Below are 22,085 nucleotides of genomic sequence, written 5' to 3'. Positions count from 1 at the left end.
GCAAAAATCTTAATGATGCACCACAAGTACTCTCATGAGGTGGTTATGCGTTATTGAAGAGACGAAAGTCTTGTGTATAGGCCTTAGGACTTGAGTCCTCTGACCTAGTACTTGCACTTGCTAGGTGCGAGATGTGGAAGGCTACTCGAACTAAGTCTGATGGGCACATGACATCACAATCAGCTCAACTGATATTAGCAAAAATTGTAAGTACAAACTCTAAACCCAAAATCACAATTCATATGAAGTGTTTTATGTAGCAAACTTCATTATGGGATACATGATGAGTTAGTTGAGCAATAGACGTAGGGCTCCTTTGTTGGCCAAGGTAGGAACAATATTCTCACAACAACCATTGGAAAGCTAGAACACCTAGGTTATGTGTGAGGCATTGGAGGTGCAATTGCTCTTCAAGACTACTTTGGCCCTCCATAAAGAAGTAGTGAATCCTTGAGTCAAGAGGTGTTGAAGAAGATGGAGCTCCAAATGGAGGAAATACTTAACCAACACATGACTATTATGGAGAAACACTTCATGAAATGCCTACAACAACAACAAGAAATACAAAGAAAACTTGAAGAAAAACTTTAGTCCATTACCAAACAGAACATGGATAGAGCGATAGGATCTCAATCCAACTCTACCGGTCCTCCATACAATGGTGTTATCCTGTCGTTTAACGCACCTGGACATCATCTTCTCTTTAGCCTGTCGTCTATGAACGTCGGTTTCACCCAGGGACGATGTCCTCTCTTCGACCTCAATTTGGCAGCTACAACCTCGATTGAAGGTTTTCCTGAGTTGTCCCTTATGGAAGATTGACTTGAGTCGACCCCAAGCGAAGATTAGCTCCAATGAAGCTCAACAAAAGATCAACACTAATGAGTCTTGGTTGAAGGTCGGTCTGAGTCAGCCTTCGTAGACTCAATCCCTAGAAAGCCTCGACCGAAGGTCAGTTGAATCAGCCTTGACCTAATGTCAATCAAGTAGGCCTCGGTTGAAGGCTGACTAAGTTGACCTTAGTCGAAGGTTGACCAATGCCTATTGAGTGTTCCCTAACCGAAGGTTAGTTGAGACAATTTCGATCAAATGTTGACATAGTTAAAGGTCGACTTGGTTGGTCCCGGCCAAAGGTCAGTCGTGTCATCCCTGGCTGAAGGTCAGTTGAGACAACCTTGATTGATGGTTAGTCGAGTCAGCTTTGACAGATGGTTGGCCGAATCAACCCTGATGAAAGGTCGGTCGAGTTTGCCCCGATTGAAGGTCACCTCTTGTTAACTCTAGTCAAAGATTGAGTTAAGTTGACCAAGATCTAATCTCAAACCAAGTAAGCCTAATTCAAGAGGTTGGATCGTTCTACCTAAATTGAAGGATCGAGCCAAGGTAGCCTATCTAATGATCTAATAATCAAATATACTTAATCAATATAAGTTTAGGATTGAGCCAAGTTGAACATCCTAAACCCTAAAAAGATAAAACCCTTTCTCTCTGAATAATTCAACTCAGTAGTTGATTACTCATTACTATGATTTACGTGTTTGGGATGCAACTTGCCGTGGTACCACACTATTACTAATAATTTTTTAATTGTAATATTTGTTATAATTAATAATTAGTACCTTGGATTACACGTATACAAAATAAATATTTCTCTTTACAGTATAATTTATTTCATGTCATAAATTATATTATGAAAATATGTTGATTTTTTTTCTACTGATAACTAATAGAATTTTGTAGGTTGATTATTTGTTTTCATGCTACATACTTAAAAGAAATAATAGTTTAATATATGATAATATCGTGAAATATCGTTTTACATCCAACAAGTATAACGTCATTTCGTTGAACAAAATCTTTTGTTGGATAAAAAAAAAGGTAGTAACCATATAATTTGTTAAAATTTAATTGGCAAGTTAAAGATATTAAACTATTTTATTGAATTAAATAATAAATATCTAATTATTTAAATATACGATGAATAGAAAATTACAAAAATACATTTTAATATGATGTATTATATAAATTTTAATTTATGGATAAAAAGAATATTTTAGAGTATTAATGATTTCAGGTTTCATTAATTCAATTTTTCTAATTTTTATTTATAGATAAAATATTTCAATTATATTTTTACTTTAAACATTTTTTTTTCGTATTCTACTATTCATATTAGATTATCTCGTAAAATATTTCGATCAAATCTAAAATAAAATAAAATATATTACTTTTAAGTAGACATATTGATTATCAATCAATATAATAACTATATAATATCATATAAAACCTATAATATCAATATCTTAAAATTTAATATCCAAATAATAAAATAACTATATTACAAATAGGTTTTATATATTATAAATAGGATAACGACTAAAATAAATAATATAATATAAAAATATATGAAAAACAACTCATTATTTATTTCTATCATTAATATCTTATGTTTAGTGAAAAGAGATAGTGTGGCGATAATAAATGAAGTCATAGATGAAGTAAAGAGAAAAAAGAGTAAGTGTATTATTATAAAGACATATTTTAAGAAAACATATAAATAAATTAATTGAAAATTTCTCATTAACATGATGGATAGATTGAGTTTCTATAATAAATGGACAAAAGATTATTTATAATCATCAACCATTTCAGTTCTAGTCCATAGTAGTCCAACAAAATAATTTTTCTTTACTAAAGTCTTAGGCAAGGGAAGGGGATCTACCAACTCTTTTTTTATTCCTTATGGTAGTACAAAGGCTAGTAGGAGTGGTTAGACAAGTTGGGTATAAAGGGGTAGTAAAAGGAATAAGGTTAGCAAGATGCATATACTAATTACCATGATATAATTTGTGAACGATACAATATTTGTGTGTTCAGTTGACATAGTGGTAATTAAAATCATTCTTAAATATTTCGAAATAGGTTTTGGACTAAAAGCCAATTTTTATAAGAGCAAGTTAGGAAGAATTGGTACACAACATAAAATGGTTGAAAGATTTTCAATAATGTTGAATTATAGGAATATGAAGATACTTTTGTATAATTAGACATAAAAGTAGGGCAAATCATAGAAATAAAAGTTTGTTTAAAATCGAAAGGAAGACATATATTCACCATGGAGACTCTCGGTTGATGTTGTTAAAATAGTTTGTTCCAATTTAAGATGTTTAATTTACTAGGGATTGAAATTTGTTATTTCGTTGGGTTGTTTGGTCGTCCTCAATCAAGAGTTTCTATTGACTTTGATCCAAATGATTTTAACAAACTATAACATCCATTTCAAATTCAAATAGTAGAAATGATCTCCCATCCATTATGTCTGTCAAGCTAGATAGAGACAACTATCCACTATAAAAATCATTTGTGCTTTCTATTATCAAACGTTGCAGGCTTGATGTGTATATTCTAGGGACAAAGGAGTGCCTTAAAGAATTCACAATTTGTACCAAACCAAGCTAAAAGTGTAATCCTACCTTCAATGATTGGAAAAAACATGACTAAGCGTTTGGATGTTGATGAATTCAATGACTATTGAAATAAAAACATAGTTATTGCTTTATGATACCTCAAAGTCTAGCCACTGCACACACAATATCTCAAATCATTTATCTTAAAATTCGAGTTTCATAGCACAAAAAAGGACAGATAAAGATGGAAGAGTATTTGGTCAAGATGAAGAATCTCACTAACAAACTTAAGCTTGCAGCCAATCCTGTTTCCAACTCAAATTTGATTATTCAAGCCTTGAATGATTTGGCTTTTGAATACATTCCTATAATGGTTAAGTTATTTGATCAAATTGTTTGCAACAAAGATTAAATCTAAGACAAAAGAATTTTGATGATGAAGATTGAAGAAACTGTTATTCAATCAAAGCTTTTGTTTTTAGCTATTTGTAATTGCATTCTAGATTAGCTTTTGTATTTCAGACTTAGCTTTGTCAAGATCACAACAAGGTAAGGACATCTCAAGATTAAAGAAATTTTCAGAAAACGCACTAGAATAATCGATTATTGCTTGGGATAATCGATTATCCTAGAGAAGATCAGAAATGGCAATGCTCTCTAGAACAATCGATTATCATTTGGGATAATCGATTATCCCAGAAGAACAAATTTTTTTAATGGTTCACAGATAATCGATTCTCATTTAGGATAATCGATTCTCTTATGAAAAATACTTTAATAAGGTTTGCAGATAACAAATTATTACTTTGGATAATCGATTATCCATGGTAGTTGCAACAAGACTCTTAAGCCTTTGGCCTATTTTTGAACTCAGCCTATATATAGCTCATTTATGAGCACTTCCAAAGTTACAAAATCTTAAAACATTCTTGAGAAATAAGTGATTTGTCTGAACTCTTTGTGTTTTAAGAAAGCTTGAGAAACTTGGTGCTAAATAGAGGAAATGTTGGTCATAATGTGTCTAAGTGTGGTAGCACATCTACTGAGAAAATTTTAGCTTGTCCATCCTTGTATGTGTCAAAAATGAGGTGTTGTAAGTCTCTTGGCAGTCAAGAGAGGTATATTTCTAAACCTCTACTTTAGTTCACTTTGTAAGTTATTGGTTTGTTTCTAGTTATAAGTTAATCTTTCTTTTAGAGAGATTAACAACTGGACGTAGGATCATTTTTTATGTGAACTAGTATAAAAATTACTTGTGTTAACTTTTCTCTCTTTTACTATTTTATTTACTTGCTCTTATCATTCTTTATTTTTTTGTTCCATGAAGTTATTTCTTAAAAAAGGAAGTCCATGTAAAAAGAAGTTAGTTTTATTGGAAAGACAATTCACCCCTGTTAGGATACAAATAAAGTCTCACATTAGATAAAACAAGAGATGGACATGAGTTTATATACACATAAGATACCTCGTTTGACCCAAAACGGATAATATCTTTCTAGTATGGAGATTTATGTGTGTGTTGACTCTCCTTACAACCCCCCTCTTGGTTGTTCTCAAACTCCAAACATTCTGCAACGTATTTTCAACATAAACTACTCTAACTTAGGTTGATTTGAAGGCCCAAATGATAACCTTTAAGAGTAGACTTGACCAACTGAATAAATTTACCAACCTGATTGATGTTGATGGATCAACAAGTGTACCGAATTGCACAAGTAATATAAAATGGTAAGACAAAGTATCGTATCCCAAGAGACTCTCGGCACTAGACAGTCGTGTGATAACTCGATTAATTAAGACTTAAAGAAAACGAGATAATTGGTTTCAGATGCAAAGACAGAAAATTAAATATGAATGCAAGTTGATCGATAACAGAGTAGCACAATGATGAACATATGTTGTTTAATATGAGATGAGTATGTTGTTGGGGTTAGATTTCGCCAAGTTCCCTCTCATGTATGTAAGAATTCTTCTTTATGCATTAATGTTAATGCCACTCACTAAATCACTTAAACCCGATCCCTCGGCGAAATAAGCTTGTCCTTAATCACTAGTTCATGCAATTCCTAGCATTCCTAGTAATTAAATGTGAAGATCAAGAGCTTTAAGTCGATCAAGACTCATACCCTCATCCTTGAGAAATATTACTCTTGGGAGTAATTCAACAAGAACCTAAATTGTAAGGAACCTCCCAACACTCATGCAATTCAGAAATCATGCTATTAAATGAGTTAAACAAAGCAAGTGTTGTAACAGATGAATTACTCTAACAATTAATGAAAAAACATATATAATCAAGAATCAATTCAAATACATGAGAGTTCACAAGGTTACATCATCCCCCAACAACAAATAGAGTTCAGTTCACCATAGACATGGTGAAACTACATGAATAATGGAGAAGAATGAGATAGAAAAAACCTAAAAGTAGAAGATGGAAGCTCCCGCATCCAAATCCGCCTCTAGAGACTGAAAGAGTGTGTTGTTGCGCTCCCTCTGCCAATGATACAAAACCTATGACGTCTGGGTCCTTTAAATAGAGCGAAAACAGAATAAAGACGAAGTTCGGCCCATGTCGCTAGCGCTCAAGCGCCCCACTTAGGGCGCCCGAGCAGTGAGCGGTGGTTCTTGGCGCTTAAGCCTCAAAAAGGGCGCCTAAGCTTCGTGCTTTTGATGCTTAAACGCCCAAAAGGGGCGCCCAGGCGGTGAGCGACACTCTTTTACGCTTAAGCCTCCAAAAAAGGCGCCCAAGCTTTGAGCATTCCTCTCTTCTGGTGCTTTTCCAGGCCTTTCTGAAGTCCATCTCCTTGGCACTTCATCTCTGCTTTCCGTATTATCTCATTTCTTGCCGAAACAAGGCAATTTAGTCATAAATTCATCAAATTCAACCTTAACTCTCTTATTCACACAACTTAACAGAAAAACATGATTTCAAGCAAGTTTCTAAGTAGAAAAGAGTGCATTTAGTATCAAAATTACATCACAGAACTTTGCTTGTCCTCAAGCAAAACAGATTGTAACTCAACTTTTCAGAACAATTACTACAATGATTCAACATTTTTCAAAACTTTTCCTTCTAGGACAAGAATCACTTTTATCAACTCAACATAAAGATGTCAGTCAAGATGTGCAGATGCCTTAACTCAATCAAAATCAATGTGATGCTCATATACTTCAATAGATGCTATCCTTAAGAATGATCAATCAACCAAGCAGAGATGTAATCAGAAATTCAAAGAACTACTCCTCACCAAGGAAAGTGTTTCACTCAAGCATTCAAAAATATATCACTCAAGCACTCAAAAGTGTATCACTCAACTCAAAGGTGTATAGTGAGGTGTTGGTGTCTTTTTCACTCTGCTATCACAATGTCACACAAATTAACTTTTCCTTTCATTTAGCCACAATCAAACATACTCACAAGCAAGTTGTCATCAAAAGGGTTTTTCATGGCTTGTAACTTGGTTGGGCTAAGAAGGAAATTGGTTTTTCTGGTTAACAAAATCCTTGAGTTAAGAGAGACATTTATGATTTCATCATTCAAGCACAAACTCTCTTTCTTTTTCCCAGCTTTCCCTTGCATTGAGCTTTTCTTTTCATCTTTCTTTTTCTTTTGCTTTTGCTTTTCATGTCCTCACTGCTTAGCTCAATGCTTTTTCTTTTCAATTTTTCCAGTAACCTCAAACTTGAACCTTTATCAATACCTCATTAAATGTTCTCAACTTAACTCAAGGTAAAGATTTTCACAAAGGGTTTTCAAAAATTGCATAAGGCTCAAGGTTCAAAGGTTAAAACAAATTATTCTCTTTTCAGTTGGCAAAAATTCATGTGAAGGCTAAAAGAATAAGGGACAACAAAAGATGGCCTTGATCATATGAAACCTGCAAGCAAGTAGTTCAATCACAGAAAATCTGGGCAAAATCATTCATGCTTCCAAAGTAATAATAATTATTCACAAAAAACTCTGAAGCCAAAATCTCACACAAGTAAACTCAGAAGTCCCAGAATTCAAAAAAACATCCTGCTTAATATCTCAATCAAGTTTTACCTCAAGCACTTGTTTCATACACTATGAGCCATCACCTGTATATCAGCACATCATGCATAATCTCGACATCAATCAATACACTAGAAAATCACAAAGCAATACTCATCACAAAACACATCATAGTTGAATCAAAGCAGTAAGTATGCTTCATTCAAGCAAAGTACAATAACAAAACAATTGTTTAAAAAGAAAGGTTTAGAAAGTTGGGTTGCCTCCCAGTAAGCGCTTATTTAACGTCACTAGCTTGACACCATTAAACTCACGTCAATTCTTTGATCTTGGTGTCATCTTTTCCTTCTCCACACCAACTGATTTTCAGTAGCTTCCTGTTCACCTTTTTTATTCTTCTGGAAATTGAAGATTCAATCTCTATCAGTCCAACAGTTCTGAGTTCTTTCACAATCCATAACTTTTTGTTGAATCTCACTAGGATACCTGGTCTAAGTTCTTCATGTTTCTCCAGGGAGTCTTGATGAACACTTTTTCCTTTACTGTCTTTTACTTCTTCCTTTACCTGTGACAGAAAACACTTTTTACCTTTCTTGCCTGGCTTGGCAGCTTTAGTACTAGTCTCTGGTGCATCTCCACCTGCAGCTTTGAGACTAGTCTTCTTCACCTGGATTTACTCCTCAGCATTGAAGACATTGAAAATCACCTCCTCTTTTTGGTCTTTAAGTGTTATAGTTCCATCATCAACATTGATGATCACCTTGGTTGTTTTCATGAATGGCGTTCCAAGAATAATAGGCATCTCCAAATCTTCCTCCATCTCCCTTACTACAAAGTCTACCAGGAATCTGAGGTTCTCATTTTGAACCATCACATCTTCCACCACACCATAGGGCTTCTAGGTGGATCCATCCGCCATAAACAGAGTCATCCTTGCAGGCTTGACTTCAAGACCACCAATCTTTTCAAGAATAGATAAGGGCATCAAATTGATACTGGACCCTAAATCAATTAGGGCTTTCCCTATTTTATGGCTCCTGATAGTGCAAGGAATGGTGAAACTTCCTGGATCTTTAACCTTAGGAGGAAGTGCCTTCTGCAAGATCACACTGCACTCTCCCTGTACCTCAATTGTTTCCTCCTCTAGATATTTCTTTCTTTTCAGGAGTTTCTTCAAAAACTTAGCATATTAAGGAATCTGTTGCAATGCATCAGTCACAGGAATTTTAATCCCCAATTTTCTCAAGATTTCTTCAAAGCACCCTAATTGCATCTTTTTTTCTTTTCTGGAACACTCCTTAGGGTGATGAAGATTTTTCTCAATTTTTTCTTTTTTCCTCGCAACCTCTTCGTTTTCTTTTCTCTCTTCTTTCACAATCTTTTCTTTTTCTTTTCTCTCAACTTCAACTTTTCTCTCTTCTTTATATTCTCTCTCTTTTAACTCAACTTTTTCTTTTCTCTCTACTTCTTTCTCTTTCTCCCTCTAATCTTTCACACTCACAATAGCCTTGCATTCTTCCTTGGGGTTAACTTCAGTATTAGCCCCGAAACTTTTGATAGGTATCTCTTCCAACATCTTGGCTATTTTACCAACCTGCGTCTCCAGATTCCTTATAGCAGCTTCAGTGCTTTTCTGATTGGAGAGAGTTGCCTGCATGAACTGTTGGAGAATCTCCTCAAGCTTTGTAGTTCTGTCAGCTAGAGAGGGTTGTTGTTGTTATTGTGGTGGTCTATTGAATTGTCCACCAGCTTGCCCAAATTGACCTTGTCCCATGCTTGGATGAGATTTCCACCCTTGATTGTAATTGTTGGGACGAAACTGGTTGCCCATGTAGTTAACATCTTCATTGAGATTCTCGGGCACTGCACATTGACCATTAATATGATCACCACCACATAGTTCACAAAGTTGTTGTTGAACCTGTAAGACATTCTGGCACTCCTTTGGTGGCTGAGAAAGCTTCTTTGTCAAGACCTCCAATTGTTGAGTAATAATCTTGTTTTGAGCAAGTAGGGCATCATAAGACTGTAACTATAGAACTCCCTTAGGTTGTGATGGAGCTCCTCTTTCACTGTGCATCTCATTGTCATTGGTAGCCATGTTTTCAATTAGTTCGTAGGCTTCCTGTGGAGTCTTGCACTTGATATTGCCTCCAACTGAGGCATCCAACATCAATTTAGTTTGTGAGCCAAGACCTCCAAGGAAAAGAATGACTATCGTGTCTTCATCAAAACCATGAGTAGGTGTCTTTCTCAGCAAGCTCTTGTATCTATCCCATGCTTGCCCTAATGTCTCCTCCATGCCTTGCTTGAAAGAAGAGATTTCATGCTTTCCTTTGTTGATCTTTGACCGTGGGAAGTATTTGTTCAAGAATTTTGCAACCACATCTTCCCACTCAGTCAAGCTATTTTCAGGAAAAGAGTTCAACCACAGTTTAGCATTGCCTCCCAGTGAGAAAGGAAACAAGCTCAGTCTAATAGCATCATTTGGCACTTCATTCAGCTTCACAATATTGCAGATCTTATTAAAAGTGGTCAGATGCTCATATGGACTTTCATGTGACAATCCATTGAATTGGTTGCTCTTCACTAGATTGATCAATGCAGGCTTCATCTCCATACTTGTGGCATTGATCCTCGGCTTTGCAATGCTGTTAAAATGGTGAGGGCCAACAACTGTTGCATAATCTGCCAAAGTACACTTACCACCATTGTTGTCCATGCTTTCCTGATCAGATTGTAAGGCCTGTGAAATTTTATCTAGAGAAGGATCTCTAGATAATCTATTTCTTATTGGTCTTCTACTAGTCTCAAGTCCTTCAAGAAGAGGTTCAGAACTTTTGTTGCTCCTAGTCCTGATTGTATCCTGCACAAACTAGACACAAAACCCTAGAAAACATTATTAGCACAAAAACAAAAACAAACAGAATAAAACACAAATTAAAAAAAAGATAAAAAATAAAAATAAAAATAAAAACAAAAATAGAGACAAAGTTAATCAAGAATCACACAAATAGAATAGTTTAAACCGTGAGTCCCCGGCAGCGGCGTCAAAAACTTGTTGATGGATCGACAAGTGTACCGAATCGCACAAGTAATATAAAATGGTAAGACCAAGTATCGTATCCCAAGAAACTCTCGGCACTAGATAGTCGTGTGATAACTCGATTAATTAAGACTTAAAGAAAATGAGATCATTGGTTTCAGATGCAAAGACAGCAAATTAAATATGAATGCAAGTTGATTGATAGCAGAGTAGCACAATGATGAACGAATGTTGTTTAATATGAGATGGGTATGTTGTTGGGGTTAGAATTCTTCTTTATGCATTAATGTTAACGTCACTCACTAAATCTCTTAAACCCGATCCCTCGGCGAAATAAGCTTGTCCTTAATCACTAGTTCATGCAATTCTTAGCATTCCTAGTAATTAAATGTGAAGATCAAAAGCTTTAAGACGACCAAGACTCATACCCTCATCCCTGAGAAATATTACTCTTGGGAGTAATTCAACAAGAACCTGAATTGTAAGGAACCTCCCAGCACTCATGCAATTCATAAATCATGTTATTGAATGAGTTAAACAAAGCAAGCGTTGTAACAGATGAATTACTCTAACAATTAATGAAAAAGCATATATTATCAAGAATCAATTCAAATACATGAGAGTTCTCAAGGTTACATCATCCCCCAACAACAAATAGAGTTTAGTTCACCATAGACATGGTGAAACTAGATGAATAATGGAGAAGAATGAGATAGAAAAACCCTAAAAGTAGAAGATGGAAGCTCCCGCATCCAAATCCGCCCCTAGAGACTGAAAGAGTGTGATGTTGCGCTCCCTCTGCCAAAGATACAAAACTTAGGACGTTTGGGTCCTTTAAATAGAGCGAAAACAGAACAGAGACGAAGTCCGGCCCATGTCGCTGGCACTCAAGCACCCCACTTAAGGCTCCCGGGCGGTGAGCGGTGGTTCCTGGCACTTAAGCCTCAAAAAGGGGCGCCCAAGCTTCGAGCATTCCTCCCTTATCGTGCTTTTTTGGCCTTTCTAAGCTCCATCTCCTTGGCACTTCATCTCTACTTTTCGTATTATCTCATTTCCTGCCAAAACAAGGGAATTTATTCCTAAATTCATCAAATTCAACCTAAACTCTCTTATTCACACAACTTAACAGAAAAACATGATTCCAAGCAAATTTCTAAGAAGAAAATGGTGCATTTAGTATCAAAATTATATCACAGATAACAGTATTTTCAACCGTTATCAATTGATACTTTGACATGATGTCTTATATATGTCTAAAATTACAAAATATCGATTAAATGTGTCAATATTGACCAATGATAATAACATTCTTGTTGAATTTGATGCAAATTATTGTTTAATGATTGAAAAAGGTTAGTAGATAAGAAAATCCTAAAAGGAACTCTTAAAGATGGTTTATATCAACTCTCATAAACAAAAATCAAGGAAACCTTTTAATACAAAATACACTTGACAATCTTCATTTTAAGTACATTATTAATTGATAGTTTATTTTTGTGTTGTTTTAATTACTTATGTTAATGACCTACATAAATTATTTGATGTGGATGATTAAAAGGAAAAATATTAATTATTTACTTGTACACTAGCTATAGAAAACACTAGAAGGGGGTTGAATAGTGTGTGGAAAGTCTACACAAGTTGTTAAACTTCTCTCATTTGGTGGCACATATCCTGATGGAACCCTCTCCTAGCATTAAGCACGCAAGAAGCAGCTCCAAATCAGGTGTTCAACGGAATGAAAAATGGTACAGTGAAATGGATGCATAGAAGGTGTTTGATGAAAGTTTGGATGAAGGTATGGTGTGTGTATGATGCCTCCAAGCTTAGAAGGCCTTCTTACTAAGGAAGAAACCTAGAGGAGAGTGAGAGAATTAGGAATTCTTAGGTGACTGAAGAGCAAAAGAAGCTAGAGTCAATTCTACAACATTTCATTAAGTTCTAAAGAGAGAAATTACATAGACATGGCTCTCTTATTTACCGGTAAAGATGAGTCATGTTTCTGACCCAAATTCAAATTAATTCGTACAAGAAGCTCTAGGTAATCAGGTCACGCAAGCCATGCCTTGATCCAGGTTAGAAATCAAACATGTGTAAAATGCATCTCGCAGTGCCTAGGCGTGCAGTGGATTTGGTTGGGCGAAAGTCCAATTCGGAAGCCATTTTTCTTCACAAGTCTAACTCGGAAGGTAAACTCGCAATCTGGAATTCCACCTATTTCTTCCTAGCTTTTGCTCCTTTGCTTCCCTTGGCTTCTCATACTTCTTGGGTGGTTCAACCATGATATCCAAGCTTTATTAGACTCTACAAAACAACATATAAACATATTAAAGAGAATCCTTCTAGGACTTAGAGAAAGAAAATCAAGAAAGAGCTTTTAAAAGTCCTTCTTCAACTTCCCTTTCTTAGCCATAGCTTAAGTTGGTACTCCTTTGAATGTGATTCCCTAAATGGGTTTCCATCCTTCCCTCCCTCTTGAAAAAAAAATTTGTCCTCAAATCGGAAAGATATAAAGAAGCACAACTTTGTTTATTGCTTTCCTCATGGATCAAAAATATATCTACAATAAGTATCAAATATATCTTCAATTATATAAGTAACTTTAGAATAGGGACTTGCTATATTTTGTTTTATAGTTTGAAGAAAATTTGAAAGTCCTAATTCACAAGTCATTTTTCTTTTGTCTTGAGTTTCTTGTATTCTTAAGGGTAACAATAACTCAAGATTTAATTTGCCATCTTTTAAAGAGGGTAGTATAATGAAAATTGGTATGGCAATTAGTTTAAAAGAGAAGTTATCACTTAAAGATAATTGGAGAAGAATTAAAGGATTTAAAACCTTTCTTTTCGGGTTCCTTTGTAATTGTAGGAGAAGTTGCCATTAATAGCAAATTTTCTTCTTCTTCTACTCTCTCTTGCTCTCTTCTATCTTTTTCTCCTCTCCCTTTCTTTTTTTCTTTTCTGCTTTCTTCTTCTCTTCTCTCTTTTTCTCTTTTTCTCTTCTCTCTTCCTCTTTTCTCTCTTTTTCTATTTTGTTAGCCATAAGTTCCTTAAGTCTGCCTCTAAACTCTATTTCTCTACGAAGAAAACCACGATCATTTAAACTTTCAAGAAATATTTTCCCTTCTTCAATATTTTCTCTCATTAGTTCTAGTTTTCTCTTAATGGTTAGAGACACAAACTTTCTTCTCATGCAAGATTTTAATTCATACCAATTATGAATGGCGAATTTTCTACCTTTATTAACTCTATATTGCCTTTCATCCCACCACTCTTGAATGTTCTTCCAATCTAGAAGTGTATAATCTAAGAACATAAGATTCACTCTCTTTAGAATGGAAAATGGAACCATATGATTCAGATTCACTTTTTCTAGCAATGAATGGATGCATTTAATCAATTTCACTTTCCCAAGATAGGTATGTTAATGCATTAATATTCTCACCAAAGAATGAAATATTTTCCCTAGCTTGATGATATAAATCATCCTCAATACTATCAAAGCAAGTAAACAAGATTGCCAAGATTGGAGAGAGCACCAAGGGCTCTTCCAAACACTTGGTCTTAAATGGCCTTTTACAAGAAAAACAAAAGAAAATTAAAACTAAAACAAATTACAAATTTAGAATTCCAAGAGGATCAAGCTACACTACTCTGTTGCTCCATGTATGCACTGCCTTGAACTTGTTCAGTTGCTTCCTTTCTTGTTTTGATCATTCAACTCTTATACATTGTTGTTTCAATCTTGTTGACCAAAATTGGCTACTATAGAACATGTTTTCTGCTTTGGAACAACTTGTATTCAGCCCTTGATATGTAATCAGTTATAGGCTTGAGGATCTTTCTTAGCCAAAAGTCTTATGAACTGTTGCACAAACGCTGATCAATTGGTCCAAGCACTAAACACCAGCATAAGGCTCATTCTGTTCTACATTTTAAGCTGTTTGGACAACTCAATATCTTCCTTTAAGATTCACAAACCTACACTGTTATGTTAAACCACAACCACCATATATTCCAGACAGAAATAAACTAGCTAGCACAAGAAAAGGAACAATTTGATTTAAACAAAGTGTGAAGAAATATGTTTGAACACTTTGATAAACTAAAATCTGCACCTTTAATTGTAACAATCAGTTCAATCAACAAATTTTCAAAATCCTGTTGATCATTTAAAATGCTTCTCAGATCAATACTGTATAAACCAAATTGATAGCACAAATCAATCTTAGAAAATGGATTTTTTATTTATTTTAAAAAGTGTAGTATTCCTCACGGTTAAGGCTTTTTGGGCTTAAGGTGTAACCTCACAAACACTCTTTTTGATCTGTTTTAGGCATTTTATCTCCAGTAGCAACTTTCTTTTGGATGATAGATACTCAATCTCACCATCACTTGGTTATGGCTTGTATCTCAAAATTTGGCTATAGGAGTTGCCAATTTTCACACTTTTGCTGGCTGGACAGCCCCTTTGAATTCACAAATTCTGCTCCTTCTCCACTTCCTAAGATGCCACCTTAGATGGAAAAGGCTTCTAAAACTGGACTGCACCACAAAGTCTTCACAACACCACAATTTCACACAAAATTAACACCAAACTAGATCAAAAAGTGATGGTTTAGAAAGCAAATTTGCACATAGGTTAGGATATGATTATATGAATTGTGCTAGCAACTTTCAAACATCAAATTAAACTTTTTCAAGCTTTCCAACACTTAAAAGCATATGTTGGTTTAACCGATTATACAAATTGATAATGATCATGTTGTTTTAAATCTCTCATTAACAATTTAATCAATTATTCAAACACATAATTGATTAATTAGGCTGTGAAATCTCTTTTCTTTTTAAAAACATATTTATTAAATTGGTTTTAGATGTATGTTGTATGCTAAACCAAAATAAATCATATTTGTGTGAAAGATTCAAACAACACCTAATGAAAGTTATGACTCAAAAGCACATATTTGACATTTACATAATTCAATCATAATCATACTTGAGTCTTATTTTCAAGTCCATTAATTAGTCATTCTATTCTTTCCAATGTTGCTTTGGATTGATATATGCATTTGTGTTTGTGTGAAGCATTTGTGTGAGTAATAATCTATTTTTGATCTTATCTTGGACTTTTTAGGAGAGAAATGTCAATTCTTCATTGAATTTATCCTGAAGATAAAGACTTCTTCATAGGAAGGCGATTTTATTTTCCTATTTTTTATAAGTTTCTTCTAACTTTTCCAATTTTTTTTTTGTTTTTTATAATCTTTATTAATGGTTCATGCTCCTATCTTATTTTTCTTGTACCAATTAAATTGAATTAATTCAATTTTTGCCAATTTTAAATTATTATTTTAATATTTAATCTTTTCTTGCAATCAAACCTTCACTTGTATAATATCATCTTGAATTAAAATCATGTTTAGCAAAAGTCTTCCTTTAAGTTATTTTTCATATCTTCAAAATGTATCCATCTCATTTTCAAGCTAAATCATACTTAGATCCTTATCAATTGGAATGTCCCTTGCTTCCATGTAGATGATGAATTGATTGAACTCTATTATATTCCTTTTATCATACAAGTTTTTCGATTCACCTTGTCTCTCATTCGTACTTCTCTCACCATAAAAGTCATCTAACAAGAACCATATATTATTATTGTTTTAAAGTATAGTTACAAGACTCTCGCAATCCATTTTTGACACACTAGATGCAAGACAAAAGCCGTTAGACGTAGTATACGGAAAATGATACTTGAACAACCATTTTTGACAACATTTAGACACGCGCACACGTGTCTAAATTTGAGTGGTCCAGTTGGAAAAATTAAATGAAAATGGACCACTCAAATTTAGACACGTGTGCGCGTGTCTAAATGTTGTCAAAAATGGTTGTTCAAGTGTCATTTTCCGTAGTATAAAGGTAGAACATACTTTTGTTTTTCCCAAACTTTTAATTTGTTAACAAGTGTACATAGTGATTGTTTTTTCATTAGGAGACGTAATTAAGTGTTAATCCCAATGTTTGAATCGCCACGTGTTCCTCTTGATGTGGAAGAAGCAGAGAAAAGCAAAAGCAAAAGCAAATCAAAAACAGATTCCATACCCGTTTTCAACTCCACCCTTCTGTCTGTTGCCTCCGATAACGAACTCCCACTGTTCCACAAAAATGTCCCGAAACGGCGACGTAGAGGAAGAGAGCGTCGTCACTAGAACAAACAGACCAGACCCTTTCTTGGTAGCATGCCGCTGCTTCAGCTTCCTCACCTCGCTCGCCGCCATTCTCTGCATCGCCGTCAATGTTCTCTCCGCCGTCCGTTCCTTCAAACACGCATCCGACGTAACACCTCTTCTCTCTCTCAATTTTATTCTTCGCTTCTCACTTTCCGTTACCTTCTTACACGAGCGCGTTTCAGATTTTCGACGGCATATTCCGCTGTTACGCTGTTATCATAGCGGCTTTTGTGGTCCTCGCTGAGACCGAATGGAGTTTCATCCTCAAGTTCTCTAAGGTTCCGTTTGACCATCATTCTTGCGGTTATTCGATTAGTTGTTAACACTCTTGTGTTGTTACGCGGTGCATGCTCTGTTGTGATCTAATTGAACGGTGGTCCTTTTTAGGTTTTGGAGTATTGGGCTGCCAGGGGTATGCTGCAGATCTTGTGCGTGTTCCTTTCGATTTACTCACATTTATTATACCTTATGCTCTTTAACTTGACTTACCTGTGCTTATTAAATCATTTGATCTCATATCATGTCATAAAATATGTTTATAGTACTTCCTAGCATTCATAATTTTTTAATACGCCTCTGTTGACCATTTCCTTAATCTTTGGGTTCATTTGTTTGATATGTAATAAAGAAGCATGTGAGAAAAAACATAGATGCAAATAAAGAAGGTATATGAAAATATGGAAGAAATAGAACGAAATTAAAGTGTTTGATTTAGAGAAACCGGTAAGAAATGAAGAAGAGTTAAACGAGTGAATAGACATAATTGATAAATAAGATGAAAATAATTGGTGAGTTCCATACTTTTTTGTTTAAAATTTTACCGTCTCATTTTCTTTCTTCTAAGCACTTTCACCTTTTAGTTTTTACTCTATTTCTCTTTCACCAAAGAGAGGTAAATGATGTTTCGTCAAAGAATAGGTGCACACCTTGTTAAATACCCTTTATACTAAAAGACACGTGTTGAATCACTTTTATATTTTGGATCACTGAATGCCTTTTTCTGTAATATTGTTTTTGTTTCTTGTCCTTGGTCTATGGTTAGCAAAGCCATCTTCAGTATTAGATGTTTAGCTGTAAAGTTTAAGCTGCAATAATGATATTTAAGTGCACTTTGTTGGAGGAATGGAATAGTGTCCATTAGGAAATGTCAGTGGTATGTTGTTGACTAGGAAGTAGTATTTAGAATAGAGTAAACTGTTGTGAGAGTAGCTAGCACTAGTACTCACCGTGATTTTTATTTTCTTCGTCATGATAGACTTTGTGGCTTGGTTTCTGAATAGTGGTTTTATTTGTGCAGTGTTGCTGTCATGACAAGGGCTTTTCCTGACATTACTGGGGAGCGAAGGAACCTTTTTCTTCTTCAGAGCATAGCAAGTTATTTGCTACTTGGCTGTGGCGTTATTTATGTTGTTTCAGTAAGAGATCATTGAAGAGAAATAATATATTTAGTCATATAATTTGTTTATTACTTCAATTTAGTGTTATGCATAAAAAAAGTATGGTTATAGTTATTGGTGTTAGTTTTATAGGCTTAGTTCAAGATAGGGTGAACTGAACTATCTCACTAATTCTTTAAATTTCAGAATTTGGTTACTTTAAATTAATGCACACAACGTTTAAGAGTGAGTTAGTTTAGGTTGGGTTGGGTAGGGTTTAATCATAAATGAAACTCAACCCAATCTAACTGAGTTGGATTGGGTCGAGTTGGGTCATCGGTAACCCGGCTCAAGGAACACCCCTAGAGAGAGTGAATGATCAAGACATTAAATTTTTATACTAGTTCATTTTATAGTAAGAACTACATCCAATTGCTCAACCATACCAACTAAGCTCATAATAAAATATCAGAGTTTTTACAAACACAACCAAATACTTACATTAATGTTCTAATCAACACTAAAGAACCTAAAATACTTCTAGGTCTTCATGAATCTTCAAAATCTTCATGGGAATGGTTGGATTCATAAATGGTTGGATTCATCAAATATATGAAACATTAGCTTCAACACTTGGCAATGCTAGTACAAAATTATTATTTTTCATTTTTATGTAAGTTTGTTAACATAAATATTTGTAATTCTTCAGTTGACTTGGAAAAGTATTGGGTAGTCTATATAGTATTATCAGAGTGAGGTCATACGAGTTAAACATTTCCTTTTCTTTCTGTTCTATTTTTTCCTAAATACTTTTTATTCTCGGATATCTTGAGCTTGCTTGTAGTTCTGTTGCCAAGTAGACTACGTGTTTTATTTCAGTTCCTACTCTTTACTATGATTTTCCTCAATGAACCTTGTAATAATAAATATTTTCTCCTTGGAAAGGGAAATTGATAGAGAAAATTGGCATTCTTTTTTTGCTTTCATTAGGTTAATTTCTTCTCTCTTCAATGATGGCATGCTTTGCATGATTGGGAAAACCTGCATACTATCGTACTGTAGAGATGTAAGATGAATGAATATCATCACAATCTGAATAAGCCGTTGGCATTTTCAGATTCCCTAAGACTATGTGAACTGTGACTATATGATTTGAAAATATTGTGTAAAGTATAGTACGTACTCAAAACTTCAGACATATAATTCATGGGAGGTTTGCATGTTAGATTGTTATAGTCATATTGCAATAGGGAAGTTTCCTTTTCATGTCCATTATCATTGGTGGGATTGATACAAAGATCAATAGCTTTGGCTTGTTTTTCAATCTTACGTCTCAACTGAGGTTTTAGACTTATTTTTATCCATAAATTTTTATCTGCTTCTGATCTTACCAAAATTTATTTTTTATTAATCTTAATATCATTTTTTTTTAATTTCTCTTCTTAATGAAGGGTATCATGTGCATTGGTTTTCTTAAACGTGCCCGCCAGAAACAGGAGATTACAAGAGAGCAAGCAACCAAGGATCTCGAGGTATGCTTCTATTTTCAGATGTTACAATTTAATCTGATTCATATATATTATATGCGGTTACATAGTTACGATGACACACTCTTCCCGTCGTACAATGGTTGTCATTTTAGCCATTTAAAGCAGTTTCAAATTGACTAATGTTTTCACCTTATACTTGTCCTCAAATTAATGTCTCTCTATCATTAAGTAACGCATTTATTTCAATAAATTTTTAGAAAGTGGCATATCTATTGTTTTCCTTAATCTATATGAAAAAACCTTAAATTGTAGTCATTGTAAGATGAAGAGAGTGATGAAGTTCTGATTTTGACCTGATGCTGATCTTGATAACATGCTTTGCATGATTGGGAAAACTGACAACTGACGTGCTATACAAATCTAAGATGGATTAATCATATCAAAATCTGAATATGCTGTTGGCAGCTTCCGTTACACTGAATAGTGACTATATGATTTGAAAATACTGTGTAATGTTTAAGGTTTTTTTCATATAGATTAAGAAAATACCTACTCAACTTCAAATATTCATGGGAGGCTTGCATCTTTGCATGTTAGATCATTGTAGCCAGATTGCACTAGCGCTTTCTCCTCCTTTTAATGTCCATGATCATTAGTGGAGATTGGATACAAAGATCAATAACTTAGGCTTGTTTTCAGTCTTAAGTCCTAACTGGGAGGATTGAGACTTTTATTTCTGAGTAAATTATGAAAATTTGATTTTTTATTACCAAGAAAACCTGCTGTATTTACTTGTTTTTATGGATACATGCAGGAATTGGAACGGCGCAGGGAAGAACTTGAACAACTACTCCTTTCCGAAAGAGTTTAAAGCATTTTAAAGTTGTGGTGAGCTGATATAAATCGGTAGTGATGATTAATCTACGGCAAACCAATGAACCTCTGTTTATCAGTATTGTTTACAAAATTGTTTGTTCATTCTTTGTAACCGAGTTATATTCTTAGATATAGGCTTATTAAAGGTGGGCTGTTGGCATATTCTTTGTAAATATATAAAGCAGTATTTAAAATTGTCTCAGTTTTTATAGAGACTTGAATCCAATTATAACTGACGATATATAATAAACTCTCCACTTTGTTAGAGCAGTTTCTGTTGTAATAGTTATATTTTGATACTGTTATTGGTTGGAGGTACTTTTAACATATGTCGTATTGAGTCACTAGTTTTACTAGTAAGGTATCAGAATCAGATATCATAATTTTGCATTTAACGTTGTCATCGTCGTTGTGTTTGGGGTCATGGGCTATCCATTCACTAATTAAGTACGAAACTAATCTCAAGTGATGAAGCGCCAAAGCGATGCTCTTCCATACAATAATTTTCCTTCATATACATGAATATCAAAATTGAACTTAGGGCTGGGTGGAGCAAATTCTATAGAGACGATCTTTAATTTTGTTCAAGAACACACGCTTCTTGAATTCTTTTCAAGAAACTTTACCCGTAGCTATCGTAAGATACGGAAAAGTGAAATAAAAAAAATAAAAAAATAAAACTAATCTTTTATCTTCAGGAAAATCATGGGAAATTTAAAACTTTGGTACAGATAATTTACATAATGTTGAGACAGCACATGATTAGAGATATGATCAATTATTATGATGCTTGAACACTTCTTTCTCAAACCTTCAACGAATCATTAATCAGGGAAACTTGTTATAAATTAAATGATATAAATTATTTATTATCCAATTTTCTTGAATCTAGTTTTAATTCATGTATAATATAATTTTGACTTTTGGGAAACTAAACTATTTTTTTACCATTTTAAGAATTCTTATAAAACAGTTTTCGGTAAATAGACTTTAATATTTTTGTATCAAAGGCTTATTTTAGGACTAAGTAAGACAAGACCTCCTTGCTTGCTGTTAGGGATTTTGGTAGGAATTCTAACACACGCGCAGTCTTACTCTCACGAAAACCCAAGTCACCGAATAAGGAATGAGAAAAGAATATGTATTCACCAGAAAGGAAACTATTGTACAAAGCATTCCAGGAGCATAACCTCCTTCACCAGTGCTAAGACCGGTCACAATTCAACAAATGTCTAACCACCCGTCTGATACAACAAAGAGGTCCTTATATAGGCCTCTTTCCCCCCAAAACCCCTTAACTGTCTTGCAGTTAATTCCCAACTGACTTAACTGTCTCACAGTTAAGTCCACTCCCTTAACGGCCTCTCCCGTTACATCTTCTGTTTCCCCTTTTTTCTCTCATAAACCCTCCATTCTCTAACATTACTCCCCTCCTGAAAACCGACTTTGTCCCCAAGGTCAAACTCGGGAAATTGTTCCTGCATCAAACTCCGATCCTCCCATGTTGCACTGTCTGCCCCTCCATCTTGCCATTCAACTAAAACCTGTTCACGCTGTTCCTCCTCATGCTGCTAACACCGGTGCTGTGGTCACCGCTATTTTTAATCTTCCCATCGCTTCCCGGGCAGCCTCCGTCCACACAAAATTCCCCTTTTTCAACA

General features: G+C 34.6%; 1 protein-coding gene across 1 annotated transcript; it reads left to right on the top strand.

Annotated features, from left to right (window-relative positions):
• The first annotated feature begins 16,537 nt into the window (after positions 1–16,537).
• LOC108333989 (uncharacterized) lies at positions 16,538–20,623 on the top strand. Its single transcript, XM_017569541.2, has 6 exons — positions 16,538–16,788; positions 16,865–16,960; positions 17,070–17,110; positions 17,980–18,097; positions 19,510–19,590; positions 20,363–20,623. Exons 1-6 carry the CDS (start codon positions 16,618–16,620, stop codon positions 20,417–20,419), a joined length of 564 nt encoding a protein of 187 aa, XP_017425030.2. The 5' UTR covers positions 16,538–16,617; the 3' UTR covers positions 20,420–20,623.
• Positions 20,624–22,085: the final 1,462 nt, after the last annotated feature.

The sequence above is a fragment of the Vigna angularis genome, chromosome 1 (assembly GCF_016808095.1).
Source record: "Vigna angularis cultivar LongXiaoDou No.4 chromosome 1, ASM1680809v1, whole genome shotgun sequence".
Classification (NCBI taxonomy): domain Eukaryota; kingdom Viridiplantae; phylum Streptophyta; class Magnoliopsida; order Fabales; family Fabaceae; genus Vigna; species Vigna angularis.
Note: the sequence above shows the minus strand (reverse complement) of the source record. Positions and strands in the feature narration are given on the sequence as shown.

Coding starts and splice junctions, on each gene's coding strand:
- LOC108333989 (XM_017569541.2), top strand. CDS start 16,618: ATGTCCCGAAACGGCGACGTAGAGGAAGAGAGCGTCGTCACTAGAACA. Junction 16,961..17,069: donor TCATCCTCAAGTTCTCTAAG/GTTCCGTTTGAC, acceptor GGTCCTTTTTAG/GTTTTGGAGTATTGGGCTGC. Junction 17,111..17,979: donor AGGGGTATGCTGCAGATCTT/GTGCGTGTTCCT, acceptor TTATTTGTGCAG/TGTTGCTGTCATGACAAGGG.